Source organism: Thalassophryne amazonica, chromosome 5 (assembly GCF_902500255.1).
Source record: "Thalassophryne amazonica chromosome 5, fThaAma1.1, whole genome shotgun sequence".
Taxonomy (NCBI): domain Eukaryota; kingdom Metazoa; phylum Chordata; class Actinopteri; order Batrachoidiformes; family Batrachoididae; genus Thalassophryne; species Thalassophryne amazonica.
The window spans coordinates 29,777,122-29,796,907 of NC_047107.1; the positions used below are offsets into that span (position 1 = coordinate 29,777,122).

Sequence of the window (19,786 nt, forward strand, 5' to 3'; positions counted from 1 at the left end):
TGCAGGTGGAGAAGTCTCTTCAGCGGATACAAAATGGGCAGCGCAACTCCATGTACACGTCCCAGCAGAGTGTGGAGAATAAAGTGGGGGGTGTCCCTGGTTGGCAGGCCTTATTGACAGCTGTGGGCTTTCGCCTTGACTCTGCAGGCACCGGTATCCCTGCTGCAGTCTTCTTTCCCACTGCTGATCCAGGCGATAGGCTCCAACAGTGCAGCACCACCCTGCAGTCACTGCTCGGTATGCACCCGGAACAAGCTCTACATCACCATCAAATTAGCGTCACAATCTGTTTCCCTAAACAGTCCGATTAAGATGTCTTGTTTGCAACATGTCCTTCAAGCCTGCCTTCTTTTTTCTTATCATCCCATTTATAACCACCCATTTAGCTTTAATGGTAATGGTTCAGTTTGAAGCATGCAGAACATGTGTGGTGCAAGAAGTATGAATAATGAAGAAATTCCTTTGATCGCATCCCTCAGGTCTTCCGCCTCCAGCTCTCCAAGCTTTGTGCAAACTCATCACGGCTTCAGAGGCCGGAGAGCAGCTCATCAATCGGGTAGGCCACTGCGGTTGAATCCTGTTGAATTTTGAAATTCAAGGATTCAAGGATTCAAAAGAAGTTTATTGTCATATGCACATAGGAACATGTTCCCTGCACAATGAAATGTGTTTACTGCATTTTTACCCATCCTAATTGCCAGTTAGGAGCAGAGGTCGCCTTTTTTGGTGCCTGGGGACCCAGCTGCAGATGTATATCCCTGCCCTAGGTCACGAGCAGGGCTGAGCAAACCTTGACCGGCCTCATGACACACTTAACAAACAACAACACACATAAGCCGGTCCGGTACATGAACACATATAAAAGCACACACAAGGAAGGAATTACAGTATAATCACGCTTTTAGCTCCAAAGTCGTTTAAAATTGCTGTTTATTATAAGGCAGTCCCACTCACTTTCCTTGGAACCCATACAGGCCTTTGCACCCTGAACATAACCTTGTTACATCAAGACTGGATCTGCACTAATGCTCTGGCAATGCAAGTTGCTTAATCAGCCTTAAAATACTGCTTGACTTAAAGCCTTACAGTACAAAGTCTCAACTGCAATTTCAGTCCCCTTCTTAAACAGTTAAACCTAATCTTCATCCACATTCTTGACAGTGCACCGTACAATTACTACTCGGCCCATTTTTGTTCATGTTACTTTTAGTGTACGAGGTCTGTTAGAAAAGTATCCGACCTTATTATTTTTTCCAAAAACCATATGGATTTGAATCACGTGTGATTACATCAGACATGCTTGAACCCTCGTGGGCATGCGAGAGTTTTTTCACGCCTGTCGGTTACGTCATTCGCCTGTGGGTAGTCTTTGAGTGAGGAGTGGCCCACCCTCTCGTCGTTTTTTTCATTGTTTAGGAATGGCTCAGAGACTGCTGCTTTGTTTGATAAAAAAATTTTCAAAAACTGTAAGGCACAACTGAGTGGACACCATTCGATAAATTCAGCTGGTTTTCGGTGAAAATTTTAACGGCTGATGAGAGATTTTGGTCTGTTAGTGTCGCTTTAAGGACGGCCCACGGCGCCTAACGGCGATCTGCGCTCCGAGGCGGCGTCATGTCGCTGTTTCAAGCTGAAAACTTCCACATTTCAGGGTCTGTTCACCCAGGTCGTCGTCAGAGAACAGGGAAGTTTCAGAAGAGGTCGGCATGAGGAGTTTATGCAGACATTCCACTGTTAGAGATTTTGTAATGAAAGAATGTGCGGGCAGATTTGCATGTCGGGCCGGACCCGACCATGGGGGGTCGCGACAGGAAAAACACCTCCATTGGAAACCTTAACGGACAAGTTGGAACATGCCCAGCTGTTAAACAATTTCTCAGATACTCACTTGTTGAAAGCCATCAAAAGCCGCCTGAATTTTACAAATGGTTTTCAACACGGAGGTGTTTTTCCTGTCGCGGCGCAGACAGATTTGCGTCGTCGTCATGGAACCGACTCGCCGAATTTGCCCGCACGTTCTTTCATTACAAAATCTCCTTTAACAGTGGAATGTCCGCATAAACTCCTCATGCCGACTTCTTCTGAAACTTCTCTGTTCTCTGACGACGTCCTGGGTGAACAGAGCCTTAAATTAGGATGTTTTCAGCTCGAAACAGCCAGATGGACGCCACCTCCGACCGTGCCGCGCCGATCCGCTTTGTGAGCTGTCCTTAAAGCGAAAGAAACTCCACAATCTCTCATCAGCCGTTAAACTTTCACCAAAAACCAGCTGAATTTCTCGAATAGTGTCCACTCGGATATCCCTCACAGGTCCTGAAAAAATTTTGATAAAGCAACATGCGCCGTCTCCAGCAGCGTCTCAGACAAAGGATTTCAGCCGAGAGGGCTGGACCAGTGCTCACTCAAAGCCTGCCCACAGGCGAATGACGTCACCGACACGCGTGAAAAAACTCACGCATGCGCACGAGGGTTCAAGCATGTCTGGTGTAATCGCACGTGATTCAAATCCATATAGTTTGTTTTTTTTTATAAAACTGCTGGTTAGTTTTCTAATAGACCTCGTATGCTGTTTGCACCAGATTGTATTGTATAGCTTCAGGGTGCACTCTTAGGATTTATACCCTTCATGAGCGCTCTGTTTGCATGAAACTGAAGCTTGTTCTCTCTTTCCGCTGTTTCTTTTATGCTTTCTGAAGGCTGTTAAAAATATGGTGGCAATGGTAAGTGCAATGTGACCTTCCTGCAGTCTCTCTCTTTCTGCCTTGATCTTACACACTCTTGCTCCATGACAATTCATAACTTTACCTGTTTTTCATGCCTTTCAGCATCTTGCATACGTAGTTGTGTATTGTACTTTTCATATTTTTCTGTGGTCAGCTGTTGGGGATTTTGCATATTTAAGGATTTACAGCGGTAACTCATTACAGGTCAGGCGGGTGTTTCAGGGTTGTAGGAGGATAAAGCAGTGATGTAAAAATAAGCCACTGATCATCAGACTGGAGAGGAGAAATGAGGCATGTTTCAGTTTTGTGTAAGGTTGTGTAAGGTTGAAAAGTGTATTTCTCTTCCAAGCCAAGTACAGTTGTATGTAAAAGTTTCGGCACCCCGATGATTTCCATGATTTTCCTTTATAAATCATTGGTTGTGTGGATCAGCACTTTCAGTTAAATATATCATATAGCAGACAAACACAGTGATATTTGAGAAGTGAAATGAAGTTTATAGGATTTACAGAAAGTGTGCAATAATTCTTTAAACAAAATTAGGCAGGTCCATAAATTTGGGCACCCCAACAACAACAAAAAAATACATCATTATTTAGTAGATCCTCCTTTTGCAGAAATAACAGCCTCTAAATGCTTCCTATAGCTTCCAATGAGAGTCTGGATTCTGGTTGAAGGTATTTTGGACCATTCTTCTTAACAAAACATCTCAGGTTTGTTGGTTTCCGAGCATGTTAAGCCCGCTTAAAATCACACCACAGATTTTCAATAATATTCAGGTCTGGGGACTGAGATGGCCATTCTAGAACATTGTACTTGTTCCTCTGCATGAATGCCTTAGTAGATTTTGAACAGTGTTTAGGGTCATTGTCTTGTTGACAGATCCAGCCCTGGCGCAACTTCAACTTTGTCACTGATTCATGAACATTGTTCTAAAGAATCTGCTGATATTGATTTGAATCCATGTGATCCTCAACTTTAACAAGATTCCCAGTACCTCCACTGGCCACACAGCCTCACAGCATGATTGGAACCACCTCTAAATTTTACTGTAGGTAGCAAGTGTTTTTCTTGGAATGCTGTGTTCTTTTTCAGCCATGCATACTGCCCCTTGTTATGTCCAAATAACTCAATTTTAGTTTCATCAGTCCACAGCACCTTATTCCAAAATGAAGCTGGCTTGTCCAAATGTGCTTTAGCATACCTCAAGTGACTCTGTTTGTGGCAGCGTACATAGAAAAGGCTTCCTTTGCATTATAGCATCATACAGCATCTCTTTGTACAAAGTGCTCTGCAGTCCCGGCGCCAGAAAAAAAATATTAAGGGGCGATGAGTTTATCACAGGGGGCGGAGTCGCCCCCCCCCTCCAAAAAAAAGTGCACACCGGAGGAGACGTGCCTCTGAGCGTGCGTAATGAATTGGGTGCGCTCCTGGAAAGCTCATGTATTTAGGCTACACCATTGTAAGAGACTGAGTAAGAGTAAAGAGTGATGACAGTATTTTTTAATTATTATTTGAACGTATAGACCCTCGGTCAAGTGATCGCCTGCATACCACACAGAGCCGGTGTTCTGTCGAGATGAGGTGCGCCAACTTTCGACACTCTGAGCTGTGACGTACCTTCGTGTTGTCCAATAGGAACGACGCGTCGGACCAAAACATGGAAGACTCGTGGCAGAAACCACTGATCTGTACAAAATGGATTGGACCAATCCGATTGGTGCAGAAACCACTGATCTGTACAAAATGGATTGGACCAATCCGATTGGTGCAGAAACCACTGATCTGTACAAAACATTAACGTGTGACAGGACTGCTCATTTAGAGAGCAGTTTTCTGAAGAAAAATCATTGGAAATGTTTTTTTGTTGTTGTTTGTTACCTCAAAATTTCGGATTACTGTTAAAAAAGGTTTAGAACACTTGTAATTAAAATAGCTAAATAAATCAATAAATGGTTCTTTAGAAACCTTTCATCTGTAAATTAAAACCACCTGTTATTTCATATTAGATAATTTCTTGTTTAACATAAGGAACTCAGACATTTATTTTTAGACAAATAAAATAACATGGAAACTTGTATATTTTTTAAGGCTGGTAGATTATTTATATCTCATTTCAACCAGAAAAACAAACACTAAATAAATACAAATGTTTATTATGAATGCAAAAGGAAATAATTTAACAATGACTGTAGTGTGATTGTAAAGTAGGATTTCTGTGACATAAAACTCATGATGATTTTTTTAAATAGTCATTTAAACTTGTAATTTCATCAAAATATGTAATTGCCTTTAATGTCGTTATCAGGACAGAGTCATTTCTAAAATATGAATTTGAGCACAATAAGTGGAGAGCTTCTACTTGTGCAAATGTCTTATGACTTTGATTCATGGACATTTTTAATGATCCATTCATTTATTGTTAAAATATAAAATGAAACAGCTTTTTTAAAAATAATAAAATAGTTGCTGTTCAAAGAGCCTTTTATTTAGAAGCAGGTGATGTTCTGCTGGATTCTCGGGACCAGATGAAGGTCTCTTCTGCAGCTTTAAACTCTGGTGGTGTTGCTAAAAAGCAGAGATGTTTTCTTTCGACTGGACTTTGCGGTGTTCAGCTCATCAATGGAAGTTTAGTTGTCTGCACAGCAAATGTTCCTGATTGGGACAAATAAAAATATTTCTTTAAATATAAAGAAACACTAAACAGTTTCTACATTAAAAAAAGAGGAAAAACGGCAAAAAAAACGATGGAAAAAACGCCCGAAAAAATAAGTTATTTAAAGTTGAGCTTTTGTGGTGTCTGAAAAAAGCTGTAGCTTTATTTGGTAAAAATAAAAAAGACTGAACCATTTACAAAATAAAGTGTTCACTCAGATCAACTGTGCTAAAAGGCTAAGCTAACGTTAGCTGATCATTAAACCTTCACAGTTCAGTAAACGTCACGTTTTATTTTTACATTATTCTCACCTCAGTAAAGCTGCAGAACTAAACTCTGTTGGGCAAACTGGGACTTTGCATATATCCAAAAAGTGGGAGAGTTCGGACTGAGTGGGTTTGCTCCATCACCCCGGTGGCCTGGATCGTTCTGCACAGTGATGATGCCCGAAGGCCGGCTTCTCCGTGCGGGTCGGCCCGCTGTCGCGGTTAGATCGATATCCCACCAAGTCGTAAGTCCTCCCTCGGTCGGTGTCACTCCAAAAAGTAGCTGAAAAAAGCTTCTCCCAGCAGGGTGATGGGAGAATCGTTCTACTGCTGTTTTTTAAAGATTTTTTTATGGTTCAGGCGACCGAAGTTCAAGACGAAGATCGCTGAACTTTTTTCAGATTGTGGAAACAGTCAGAGTGTGACGTAGCAATCTCTGCCCCCTTGCCGCTTCCGAAGCGACGCGTCTGACGTCACGATGCGTTGGAAACGCACCGCCCTCTGCCGCACTGACAAGCGCAACCCTCAACCTATCAAATCCCTTGAACACAGACACACGCCATATCCGTTTGTTTTAAAATTAATTACTTTAGTTAATTAATTTGGTTTATTTGTTAAATACGTGATATTATTGAATAACTAATATTTTTGCTATATTTTCCAGTATTTCTTTATGTTTCTTTTTTATTTTTTTGATAACTCTAACATCCGAGGGGGCGAGGTTGATGACGTGAGGGGGCGTCGCCCCCAAACGCCCCCTCGTGGCGCCGGCTATGGTGCTCTGTATAGTTGAACGATGTACAGAGACACTATCTGCAGCAAGATCATGTTGTAGGTCTTTGGAGCAGGTCTGTGAGTTGACTATGACTGTTCTCACCATCCTTCACTTCAGCTTATCTGAGATTTTTCTTGGCCTGCCACTTTGGGCTTTAACTCATACTGTGCCTGTGGTCTTCCATTTCCTCAATTCATTTCCTCACAGGTTGGAAACTGACAACTGAAATCCTTTTTGTATCCTTCTCCTAAACTATGATGTTGAACAATCTTTGTTTTCAGGTCATTTGAGAGTTGTTTAGAGGCTCCCATGTTGCCACTCATTAGAAGAGATGCAAAGAGGGGAAACATTTGCAAATGGCCACCTTAAATACCCTTTCTCATGATTGGATTCACCTGTAAGGTGTAAGGAGGTCAAGGGTCAATGAGCTTACCAAACCAGTTTTGTGTTCCAGTAATTAGTGCTAAATGTATTCAAATCAATAAAATGATAAGGGTACCCAAATTTATGCACCTGCCTAATTTTGTTTAAATAATTATTGCACAGTTTCTGTAAATACTAGAAACTTCATTTCACTTCTCAAATATCAGTGTGTTTGTCTGCTATATGTTATATTTAACTGAAATTTTTGATCCAGACAACCAATGATTTATGAATGAAAATCATGAAAATTATCAGGGCTGCCCAACTTTTGGATACAACTGTAATCCTCAAACCAAACAGTCTTCTTTGCTTTGCACATGTAAACCCTGAGGCTAATATCTCACTGACACAGCTGGTGGAGAGGAGGTGAAAAAAAAGTCACGCGACAGCAGGCGAAAAGTCGCTAACTTTTTCATGTGGTCCTCCCGACACATCCTGTCTGCTGAATGCCATTCAGAGTGGTGGCGAAAATAACAGCCACAAATCTCGAGCATTCCACACACCACGCAAGAGTCACTGACATGGCAACGCAGAGCACACGCGAAAGTTGATTTGCACTGGTGCAATCTTTGCAGGCACAAGGATTTGTGCATGATGATGTGGCACTCTCACAGATTTTGAGTGCCACTGGTGTGGCTGAAATGCCCAAACATTTGTGTGCACAGTGCTCAAGATGGCTATGGACTATTACATTGTTATTATGTGAAAGAGGCTGTGGAAATTCCCACAACTTTAGGCAGAAAAAGCACTGTAAATAATAAATAAATAATTAAAACAAAAAAGAAGAAAAGTGTGAATAACCACCATAAAGAATGATCTCCAGGGGCTGCATCTCTCATTTTCCATTGACAGTCCTCACAGAAAATAAAAATAAAACAATAAATCCAGATTGCTTCATCCACATTCCCCACACAGGTGAAGCCCAATGTCCCTGCCACTGGCTGGTAACATCAGACTGTGGTCCTCTGTAAAATAATTAAATAAAAAGAGAAAATTTGGTTTGTGTGTGCCTTTGTGGCCGGGCATAATGTTTAAAGCGTGCATGTACAGCTGGACTGTGTGTTCACAATCAAGCCAAGCATAAAACTAAGCTCCATTAGATGGAACGGTTCATCGGGGGCAGGACTGGATGCATGGGCATTGTGATCCTTTGGAAGCACCCCGATAAAAATAAAATAAAAGAATGAAGCCAGAGTGCTGACATTGTCCGTCCATCACGGCGGGTGGCTGCTGACCAGGAGCATTAAACTTAAATCCACCTCTGCCCTCAGAATAAATAAATCAGTCAATAAACATGTTGAATCAGTTTGTACAGCTTGTGCGTCCAGCCCAGCGCACGTGCACATCGGGTGTGCACTGACTAGGAGCATTAAACTTAATTTCCACTTCTTTCCTCAGAAAAATAAATAAATAAACACAATGAATTCGGTTTGTGCAGCTTATGTGTCCAGCCCAACGCACATGTACATAGGGAGGGTGCCGGCCGGTTGCAGAGCCGAGTGGCTGGAGGCTGCTGCACTGTTCAGTCTCTTCCAGAAGCGTTGTTCCTTATCAATCACATAAAAAGAAAAGTGTGTGTCAACTCCTCACAAGTTATCTCACAAGCTGCACTCGTTCTGTGTCACAGAGACTACGTGGTGAGTAGGGATGGGTATTGATAAGATTTTATCGATATTGATGCCATTATTGATTCATCTTATCTATCCGATTCCTTATCAATTCCCTTATCAATACCTCTTGTGAATTTTCTGTGTACTACGAGGTCTGTTAGAAAAGTATCCGACCTTTTTATTTTTTTCAAAAACCATATGGATTTGAATCACATGTGATTGCATCAGCCAAGCTTGAACCTTCGTGCGCATGCGTGAGTTTTTCACGCCTGTCGGTTGCGTCATTTGCCTGTGAGCAGGCTTTGTATGAGCACTGGCCCACCCCTCTCGTCGTTTTTTATTGCAAATAAATGTCTGAACTATTTGGAGCTTTGCTGCATCAATTTTTTTTCCAGAAACTGTGAGAGACCTCCAGGTGGACACCGTTCGGAAAAATTAATATGGCTTTCAGGGACGATTTTATGGGGAATACACAGATTAAGGAGTGATCCAGACAGTTTAAAGACCGCCCACAACTGCTGAGAGCGCGCCGCGCTCTGAGCGCCGATCGACAGGCTCAAACCCCGCTGAAACAACCAGATTATTTCCAACGTGAAGGCTTTGTTGATCCGGGACGTCGTCTGACTTTCACAAACAGGCAGAAGGTGTGGACATCAGCACTTTTTCGGCACATTCCGCTGTTACAGGAGTTTTTTTCATGGAAAGAAAAGCGGAGGGACGTGCCACGGAGCCGTTCATTATGCGGCACAAAACCACCTCCGTGTTGGTCTCACAGGACAGCTTTCAGGTGGATTTCAGACGGCTGTCGGTTGCTTTTCAGTCGTGTGATTATCCGAGAAATTGAGCATGAGCTGGACATGCCCCAACATGTCCTGTGAGGCTTCATCACGGCGTTTCTTTGCGCCATGCGGCTCCACCGCGACGCGCGGAACTCCTCCGCATGTCTGTCTCAATGTGCCGAAAAAGTGCTGATGTCCACGTCTTTTCACAATTCCAGTGCTAGTCAGACGACATACCGGATCAAGACAGCGTCCAGTTTAGAAATGAACGGCACATTCCACTGTTACAGGAGTCTTTGTCATGGAAAGAGGAGCGGAGTTCCGCGCGTCGTGGTGGAGCCGCATGGCGCAAAGCAAACGCCGTGATGAAGCCTCACAGGACATGTTGGGGCATGTCTAGCTCATGCTCAATTTCTCGGATAATCACACGACTGAAAAGCAACTGACAGCCGTCTGAAATCCACCTGAAAGTCGTCCTGTGACACCAACACGGAGGTGGTTTTGTGCCGCGTAATGAATGGCTCAGTGGCGCGTCCCTCCGCTTTTCTTTCCATGAAAAAAATTCCCATAACAGTGGAATGTGCCGAAAAAGTGCTGATGTCCACGCCTTCTGCCTGTTTGTGAAAGTCAGACGACGTCCCGGATCAACAAAGCCTTCATGTTGGAAATAATCTGGTTGTTTCAGCGGGGTTTGAGCCTGTCGATCGGCGCTCAGAGCGCGGCGCGCTCTCAGCAGTTGTGGGCGGTCTTTAAACTGTCTGGATCACTCCTTAATCTGTGTAATCCCCATAAAATCGTCCCTGAAAGCCATATTAATTTTCCAAACGGTGTCCACATGGAGGTCTCTCACAGTTTCTGGAAAAAAATTGATGCAGCAAAGCTCCAAATCGTTCAGACATTTATTCGCAATAAAAAAAAAAAAATGACGAGATGGGTGGACCAGTGCTCACACAAAGCCTGCTCACAGGCGAATGACGCAACCGACAGGCGTGAAAAAACTCACGGGTGCGCACGAAGGTTCAAGCTTGGCTGATGCAATCACACGTGATTCAAATCCATATGGTTTTTGAAAAAAATAAAAACGTCGGATACTTTTCTAACAGACCTCTTAAATGTAGGCTTTACAGGTTTTCGATGTCAACATTTTATTGAGTCTTAAAGTAAATAAATATGAAATTGGTCACTGGATCCTTGATCTATGAACTTAAATAAATTCTACATGGTGGGTCATTGATCAAAAATATTTCCATTCAGACATTAATGGCATGAATATCACTCCATACCTCTGAGCTGAGCTCAGCCGGCTGCACTGCACGTCAGCATCAATGTTCCTAAAGAACGCAGGGCGTCTCATTTTGGGAGGAAAAAAAAATGTTTTAGTCTGTTGTAGTTTGTTGTCTGTGTTACAGTGTTTGGAAAGAGGTGTCATTTGATTTAAAACGGCAATTCACTGTGAAATTATTAATTCTGGCCGGACTCTAATGCCGCGTTCACACCGGGCGGGATCAGATGCTACAAATTCGCGGGGGTGTGTCGCTCTGCTTTTGCTGCGAAAATTCGCCCCAGTGCGTCATCAAATAGGAGGAGCTTCTATTCTGCTCACTGGCTGCGGTTGTCAATCAAGTTAACGTGACGGACCTTGATCACATGGAGCAAGTTGTTGTGGAAAGCTGACAAACGTCATGAGACGTTCCCAATTCAGGGAGTATCATTTATTTGCTGCAGGAGCTGCGTCTGGATGACGGCTGCTTTCAGTGGTCCTTCCGCCTCTGCGGGACCTAGTTTGAGGACCTCCTGTCCCGTTCACGCGTAAACAATTAAAAAAAAAAAAAAGAAACTCTTCTGCTTGCTGCGGGGCTGCTGCTCGCTCTTCCCCCCAAAAACTCTGTCATAATTGTGTTTAGAAACCAGTCACCATTTGTTTTATTATACATCTGTGTAGTTAATTAATAAAATATTCTCCACAGACGATTCGCTCGCGCACGCACGTAAAAAAAAAAAAAAGAAGAAACTCCGAAGCTGCTAGAAACCAGTCACCATTTGTTTTATTATACATTTTATTATACATCTGTGTAGTTAATATGTAAAATAATCTCCATGGACGATTCGCTCGCGCGCGCACGTAAAATAAAAAGAAACTCCGCTCCCGCTGCTGCAGGGCTGCTGCTCGCTCCAAAAACTCTGTCATAATTGTGTTTAGAAACCAGTCACCATTTGTTTTATTATACATCTGTGTAGAGAAGCTTGAATCTTCGACTGGACTGGGTTGCTTGACGTGAGGACGTTTCGCTTCAAATCACAGAAGCTTCCTCAGCTAAAATTCTTGCTCTGGTAGTCTGACTTCTGTCTTGACTCTTGTAGAGAAGAATAAACCAGAAGCCAACAAAAGCTGGAGTTTTTTAACTTAACCAGACCCCACCTACCGAGAGGCTGACTGCTATAGGCTAGTGACTAAACAATAGCTCTAATTAGCACCTATTGTGCTCTAGTTAGCACTCTCCTAATGACAGGACGGAAACCTCCCCTGAAGGCTCCCTTGACGATTCTCTCCTGATGACGTGAATGACTCATTACCATGAACAAAAGACTGAAACTGCTTTGACCTGAGTACCACATTGTAAACAGGGGACAAAGCGTGTCTGAGACCCGCTCCGCGGTTAAGGCTGGGTTTCAACTGTTTTACAAAGAATGCTTCCTTGACACCTCTCTCAAACCATTTCTTCTCTCTGGCTAAGATTTTAAATTCCTTGTCCTCAAACGTGTGGTTAGTGTCTTTCAGGTGGAGACGAACTGCAGACTGAGGTCCACTGGCGACCTCTCTGCGGTGCTGGTATAGCCTCTTGTGTAAAAGTTGCTTCGTCTCACCTATGTAGTGTTCATTACAGTTTTCCTGACATCTGATATGATACACTACATTGCTCTGTTTGTAACTAGGGATCCTGTCCTTAGGGTGAACTAATTTCTGTCTCAAGGTGTTGACTGGTTTAAAGTAAACTGGGATTTTGTGTTGTCTGAAGATCCTCTGTAGTTTTTCCCCTACTCCTGCTAAATAAGGGAGAGACACTCCTCTTCTTCTTGTCTCTGTCTCCTGTCTATCTGGTCTCTTTGTTTTCTGGGACTTCTGCACTTTGTCCAGGGACCAACGTGGGTACCCACATACTGTGAGGGCTTTCCGTACAAGTTGTTGCTCTTTAGCCCTTCTCTCTACAGTTGTGGGCACCTGTAGGGCTCTGTGTTAAAGAGTCCTGATCACCCCGAGCTTGTGTTCAAGGGGGTGGTTTGAGCCAAAGAGCAGATATTGGTCAGTGTGAGTGGGTTTTCTGTAAACCTCTGTCTGGAGATGCCTGTTCTGTCCAATCGTAACATCACAGTCCAAGAAGGCTAAATGGTTGTTTCTGGCATCCTCACGTGTGAACTTGATATTGGAGTCCACTGAATTGATGTGTTCTGTAAAGTCCTCGACCTCCTGTTGCTTGATTTTAACCCATGTGTCATCGACATATCTGAACCAGTGACTGGGAGAGATGCCCGTGAACGACGTCAAGGCTGTCTTCTCCACTCGCTCCATGTACAGATTGGCCACAATGGGGGATACCGGAGACCCCATCGCACAACCATGGATCTGCCTGTAGTAATTCCCCCTAAACAGGAAATACGTGGTGTTAAGACAGATCTCCAAGAGTTGGCAGATGTGGTCTGGTGTGAGTTTGGTCCTTTCAGGTAGAGACACATCTTCCAGTAGTCTCTGCCTCACAGCTGAGATGGCCTCAGCGGTGGGGATGCAGGTGAACAACGAAGTCACATCAAATGACACCATAGTTTCATCTGCCTCCAGCTGCAGGTCCTTGATTTTGTTCACAAAATCTTGTGTGTTCTCCACATGGTGGTCTGAGTTACCCACTAGAGGAGCCAAAATCCACTTGAGGTGCTTGGCCAAATTGTATGTGATGGAATCTGTGCTACATACAATAGGCCTGAGTGGCACGTCCTGTTTGTGGATTTTGGGCAGTCCATGGATGCATGGAGTGGTGTCCCCGGGGTACAGTCTGTAGTATGTCTGCCTGTCAATGAGTCCCTCTTTCTCCAGGTTTTGGAGGCAGCTAATGATTTTCTTCTTATAGCCACTCGTGGGGTCTCTCTTCAGACGTTCGTATGTACTGGCTTCATTGAGCAAGTTGTTGATCTTGGCCTCATAGTCCGATGTGTTCAGGACCACCGTGCATCTGCCTTTATCTGCTGGCAGGATAAGGATGCTTTGGTCCTTCTGCAGTGGTGCCAAAGCTTTTTGTTCTTCTCCTGTGATGTTGGACGGAGGAGGCTTAGCACTGTTAAGCGCTGCTGTGACTCTTAGTCGGAGGTCCCCAGCTTCTGACTCTGACAAACTGTTGTGTTTAATGGCTGACTCTACTGCAGTGATGTAATCTACTGTCGGTATATGTTTAGGGGTCACTGAGAAATTTAGTCCTTTGGTGAGCACATCCTTTTCTGTCTGTGTAAGAACCCTGTCGGACAGATTCTTTACCCAATTTTCCCTGTTGTCACTAATTTGTCTGGGTGTATCTTTAAAACTACTCCCACTGAAAGTACACCTTTTCTGCACTAAAAGGTTGTGAAACTTCCTGATTTGCCTCTCCTTACTTTTTAAATGCTCAGCCATTTGAATTTTAACTATGAACTTTGTGATCTTATTATGAGCCTCTTCCTCCACTAAGGTTTCTAACCTTTTGTAAAGACTATCAAGATTATTTTGGAGGTCTAATATTTTAAAATGAAGCCTTCTAAAACCCAGCCTTAACCGCGGAGCGGGTCTCAGACACTCTTTGTCCCCTGTTTACAATGTGGTAGTCAGGTCAAAGCAGTTTCAGTCTTTTGTTCATGGTTATGAGTCATTCACGTCATCAGGAGAGAGTCGTCAAGGGAGCCATCAGGGGAGGCTTCCGTCCTGTCATTAGGAGAGTGCTACCTAGAGCACAATAGGTGCTAATTAGAGCTATTGTTTAGTCTCTAGCCTATAGCAGTCAGCCTCTCGGTAGGTGGGGTCTGGTTAGGTTAAAAAACTCCAGCTTTTGTTGGCTTCTGGTTTATTCTTCTCTACAAGAGTCAAGACAGAAGTCAGACTACCAGAGCAAGAATTTTAGCTGAGGAAGCTTCTGTGATTTGAAGCGAAACATCCTCACGTCAAGCAACCCAGTCCAGTCGAAGATTCAAGCTTCTCTACTATGGAAACCACCTGGACAACTGAGAGCCTACACAGAAATACATCTGTGTAGTTAATAAGTAAAATAATCTCCACGGACGATTCGCTTGCGCGTGCACGTTAAATAAAAAGAGAAAGAAACTCCGCTGCCACTGCTGCAGGGCTGCTGCTCACTCCAAAAACTCTGTCATAATTGTGAAATAAAGGACAAAAGAGACATAAGTCCTGCTCACAGGTTGCTACCAGAGACAGGACATGTTCACATCTTCAGTCAAACTCCAGACATCTCCATGTCACTACATATTCAGTCCCTGATTGGTCATCGCGGCGCGACGAGATGAAAAAGTTCAGATTTTTCAACTTGGGGAGGAGGGCAACGCGACGTGATGCGACGCAATATCGCGGCACAAACGCGCCAATCGCTCAAAATCGCTTCACTCACGTCGCTTCATTCACGCCGATCGCTTCGCGCTGCATGACTTGGCGCCAAAATGCGTCGTTCCATAGGGATTACATGGCAACCTGTCACTGCTGTCACTCAAGTCGCGCGTGGTGTGAACGCAGCATTCCATGACTCGGCAGAGAGCCGCGCATTGTTTGGAGCTGTGCAAATGGAATGGAAGACGATTTTCATTTCTTGCCTGCAACAAGACAAGAGTCCCAGTTAGTGACTTTAATCTGCACAAAAGTGTCTCATGATTGACATCTTTAAATGGCCTTGAGAGGAGTTAAGAAGAACCGACGAAGCAGCGGGTCGGAGCACTGCTTCGTTGGTTCGAGCTTCAAAGCGGAGCCATTACAGAGGCAGTTGATTACAGACCTGCTGCAGGGTCTGTAATCAATGTAGAGAAATTATAATTTTCCCATCAAACACCTTCAAAAAGAACAGCTGTTCTGAAGGACTGATAAGGGAATCGTTAAGCAAAAAGGCTATTGATGTTGGTGGATCGAATCATTTCTTAACAATTCTCAAAAAGAACCGGTTCTCGATACTCATCTCTAGTGGTGAGGGGTATGAGGTGCCCAACTGATGATTTGGTGAGGGAGTACATTGTGCCAAATTTTGTTGTCAATTGGTTTGTTCAAAAATCAAGTGATGCACGGGTGGTGAACTGCTGCAAATTTCCTCACGGATGCTGTTCGCAGGCTGTCGCAGCCCAGTGAGATACTAGCCTGATGGAACATGATGGGGATTATTTTAATGCTGCTTTCACATGTTAGTAGTAGAAAAACTGTCATACTGGCAGTCACAGCAGGATTCCTGTGTTCTGCAGCAGCAGCCTCTAGGTGATGACATGAGGCGCAGTAATTTTTCAGTGCTAACAATACAGTCAGTTATATTCGTCATTTAAAGTTACAGCTGAATTTTAGCATTTTGAACAGTGTTATAATAAAGCAGGAAGCTTTATTATAACACTGATGGCAGCTTAACGAGTTAACTTTTTATGATATTATTGATTAATTCCTGTCTGTAATAGCAGACAAATTATTCACCTTTATCTGAGTAAAACTCTGCACTTAAATTGTCCATCTCTCATTGTCCATCCTTCATCATCATTAAATATAAAATAACATCCGGTTTGTCCTTGTTGGTGTGGCAGATGGTAAAAGTAGAAAATTTTTAACTTTTGGCCTTAAGTACTGTCGCTGTGCACAGTTGCTATGCTCACAGCCAGAGGTGGCGGAATTTTTCCATCAACCACCCACTGAAAACATTTAAACATCTTATTTATTGTCTGCCGCTGCTTGCATCATGCAGCTTTAGGCTGAAGTCCTTTCATTGCAGATATTCTGTTGCAATGAAAGCTTATGTATCGCTCTCAGTTTGTGACATGTATTATTCAACAATCAGGTTTACAGCTCGCAGGATTTAATTATTTTTATGGACTTAAATGGACAAAATATCCAAAGAACACTTAACTACACTATGTCTCATCACCTGTTGACTTTATCAGTTTATTTTGAAGTGAAACTCATTATTAACCTCTTCCTTTGCTCTTGATTCCTCTTCTTTGTCATCCTGGTCTCCTCTAGCTCCACCAGGTGCTAGTACAACTCCAGACAGGAGAGAAAGAACAGGATTTCTCCCTCCTTCCCATTCAGGTGTCCATCAGTGTGCAACTATGGAGACTGCCAGGGTGCCATGAATTCCTGGCCGCTTTGGGTGGGTCCTGTCCTCTCTAACTCCTGATGTTTACTGCACCCCACAAATCCAGACGTCTTTATGAACTCAAACATGCGTGATTGTACTAAAATTTGCAGCCTTTATGTGTTTGTGTATGTGCAGGATTTGATTTATGCGAGGTTGGCCAAGAAGAGGTGGTGCTGAAGACAGGCAAGCTTGCAAACCGTCGCACCTTGCACTTTGCTCTCCAGTCTTTGTTGGCATTATTTGGTAAGTGTATAAGCCAATAAATATGCATATTATTAGTCACGGCTATATTTTGTAATTATTCTGAAACTGTGCCTGTTTTTAAACCTAATATCATATTTTCTCTTCACTTTCTCTCATTCTTCAGACTCTACAGAACTGCCTAAGCGTTTGAGCCTGGACAGTTCATCTTCCCTTGAGTCTCTAGCTTCAGCTCAATCTGTGTCAAACCCCCTGCCCATGGGATATTCAAGTCTTCCTTTCTCTCCCCTTTGCCAGGACAATCAGGCATCTGATGCCATCTCTGTCTATAGCCTCAGCTCTATAGCATCATCCATGAGCTTTGCTTCGAAGTCAGAGTGTGATTTCCTTGGTCATCGGCAACGCGGCGGGGCCACAGCACACTACTCTATCCACAAGCACCCTCATATTTCCCGTAGTCGCTCCTCGCCTCATGGGGCAGCTGTTGCAGTGCCAGGGGCCAGAGGGGAGGAAGAAGAATATGAGGGATTTTCCATTATCAGCAGTGAGCCCCTGGGAAGCCACTGTGACTCTTTACCTCTGCCTCCAGGCCACAGCCAACGCCACCATCGTGGAGGCAGGGGGGTTGTTGGCGGGTCCAGCACAGGAGCAGGAAGATGCTACTCTGTATCGGTATCATCAAGGGGCAGTGTCAGCACCCCCACCTCCCCTGTCAAAACTTGCTTGGTACCCAGCCCCAATTCACCTTTCCAGAAGGTGGGCAAGGTGAGCAGCTCAGATACAGGGGAATCTGACCAGTCTAGTACTGAGACTGACAGCACTGTTAAGTCTCAGGAAGAGAAAACTGTCCCTCTGGACCCGCAGGAACTGGCTCAGAAAATTCTGGAGGAGACTCACAGCCACCTACGGGCAGTGGGAAGTCTTCAACGGGCAGGGCCAGAAGGTGGGACATCAGGAGGTACCTCAGCTCGAAGCAGCGCTTTCCGCTCTTCAGAAACTAGCGCATTCAGCCGTCCTAACAGCAGCGCTAGTGGCCGATCGCAGTCTTCCCCAAGACCCAAACCCCCTTCCAGATCCTCATCTCTTCAGAAGATAAGCTCTGGGTACAACAGCCCTGCAGTATCTGAGTCTTCTCAAAAGGAGGGCAGCCATCCTTCACCCACTTTGGACAGCCATGCTCAGTTTAAGTTGAAATATCCCAGCTCCCCATACAGTGGCCACATCTCTCGTTCTCCCAGTAATGTGTCTCCCAGTTCCGGGCACCAGTCCCCAGCTGATAGCGCTCCTTCTCCTGCCTTATCCTACTCTTCTACAGGTTCTGCTTGTTCCACGTCCACTGATGGCCCAGACTTGGACCGGCTGAGAAGAGGGGTTATTGATGAGAAGGTCCAAGCAATCCACAATCTGAAGACCTTTTGGGCTAATGCTGCAGCCCAGCAACAACAACATCTAGGTCCACTCAAAGCTGTCCACGGTGCTCCAGGACCTTTGGCTTCAGCCAGTAGAGATGTACTGAGTCTTCTGAACCTCTCCCCACGCCATTGTTCCCCTAATGATAACCAAGACAGCCTGGAGTTGCGGGAGCTTGGACTGCAGTCTGCAGATAGGGCTAGCAAGAACCCTTCCAATGGACACCACTGCTCCAACCCCAGAAAAGTAGCTCCCTCACCCACTATTTCCACAAGCACTAGCCCTGGTGCTCGTTCGATCCGACTACCTGCTGGCAATGGCTACAAGTTCCTGTCACCCGGAAGATTTTTTCCTTCCTCTAAATGCTGAGACATGACAAATGGTCCTATACTTTTATGTATCATTTATTATCCGGTGTGCTGGAGGAAATGGGCACTTTTTGAGGACCACTGTTAGTCTGCAAAGTTTGATTGACAGTGAAATGGATTTGATTGGTCAGTATAATTCTGCAGAGGCACATGATTGCTTCAGAGAGTGACTTGTCTTTGTGCCCCCAACACTGTAAATGGCAATGAGAAACACTCAATGACCTGATACTGTGTTTGTGTGTAACTGTGTCAGGTAAATGTAAACGCCATTTGATATTTTTCCCTAAAACTTTGCTGTTTGTGTGGGCCAACATGCAACAGATGACTGACTTCCTCCATTCTGGTTTATGTTTGAAATTTAATGGTTATTGTTATTATTGTTTGTTATTGTTATTAATATAATAATTATTATTATGTTTTGTAAATTAATTCTAGTGTTTCACAATCAGTATTAAGCGTTTTTATATTATAAAAAAGTGAACAAAACTGTACCATGTAAAGATGGATAGAGTGGGAAAAAGATTTAATATTTTTTAATGAAATCAAAAGGCCATTTTGCCTGATTTCTTTGTGAATTGAGTGTCTGCTCTGAAGCATGAATTCTCTTGCTATTCAGTGTTAAGTACCACGTATGACTTTTTAGCCCATGATTATTAATTTTTTTTTTGAGATCCAACATGAATATTTCATGACATTTGTCATTCACCAGTAAACTGTTTCAATAAAAAAAAACTTATTTAAAAAAAATCATGTTTTCTTTTTTGAATTTTCCATATTATTCTGGATTGTATCACATCAGTTACCTCCAGATACACTATTCTGTATGTCACACATCAGTTCTGACAGGCGCTCAGTTTCAAAGTTCCCAAGGTTTTGGAAGGCCCAGTGAAGAGAAGTAATTGGTACAAGGGAACCTTGTCAGGAGTGCCAGTGAATGTCACCACATAACATTACTATCTATGGGCAGGGCTGGTGGCCAAGTGGTTACTGCACTTGGTTTCAGTGCAGAAGGTTCCTGGTTCAAACCCCACCCCTGCCACATTTCCCCATGTTATGTGGAAACGCTCCTGCAACTCCTTGGCTCTACCAGACAAAATGTAAGCATGTTACAGGAGCTTGAACTGTACTCTAGACATGCTAGTAAGCATGGTAATTACACTATACTAATGTGATAATTTATATATTTACATATTCTCTGCTATTAGCTGGGTACGTATAGGTTCAAT

General features: G+C 43.7%; 1 protein-coding gene across 2 annotated transcripts in view; it reads left to right on the top strand.

Moving 5' to 3' along the window:
- The window catches only part of LOC117510249 (tetratricopeptide repeat protein 28-like), a 450,652-nt gene extending 431,361 nt beyond the window's left edge, over positions 1–19,291 (top strand). The window contains exons 19-24 of one of the 2 annotated variants that reach the window (XM_034169888.1): positions 6–237; positions 480–556; positions 2,697–2,720; positions 16,464–16,593; positions 16,717–16,824; positions 16,949–19,291. In XM_034169888.1, coding sequence (XP_034025779.1) covers positions 6–237; positions 480–556; positions 2,697–2,720; positions 16,464–16,593; positions 16,717–16,824; positions 16,949–18,561 — 2,184 coding nt within the window. In that variant the 3' untranslated portion in view covers positions 18,562–19,291. The remainder of the gene's footprint in view (positions 1–5; positions 238–479; positions 557–2,696; positions 2,721–16,463; positions 16,594–16,716; positions 16,825–16,948) is intronic. The other variant, XM_034169889.1, reaches the window with a different exon arrangement.
- The last annotated feature ends 495 nt before the right edge of the window (positions 19,292–19,786 follow it).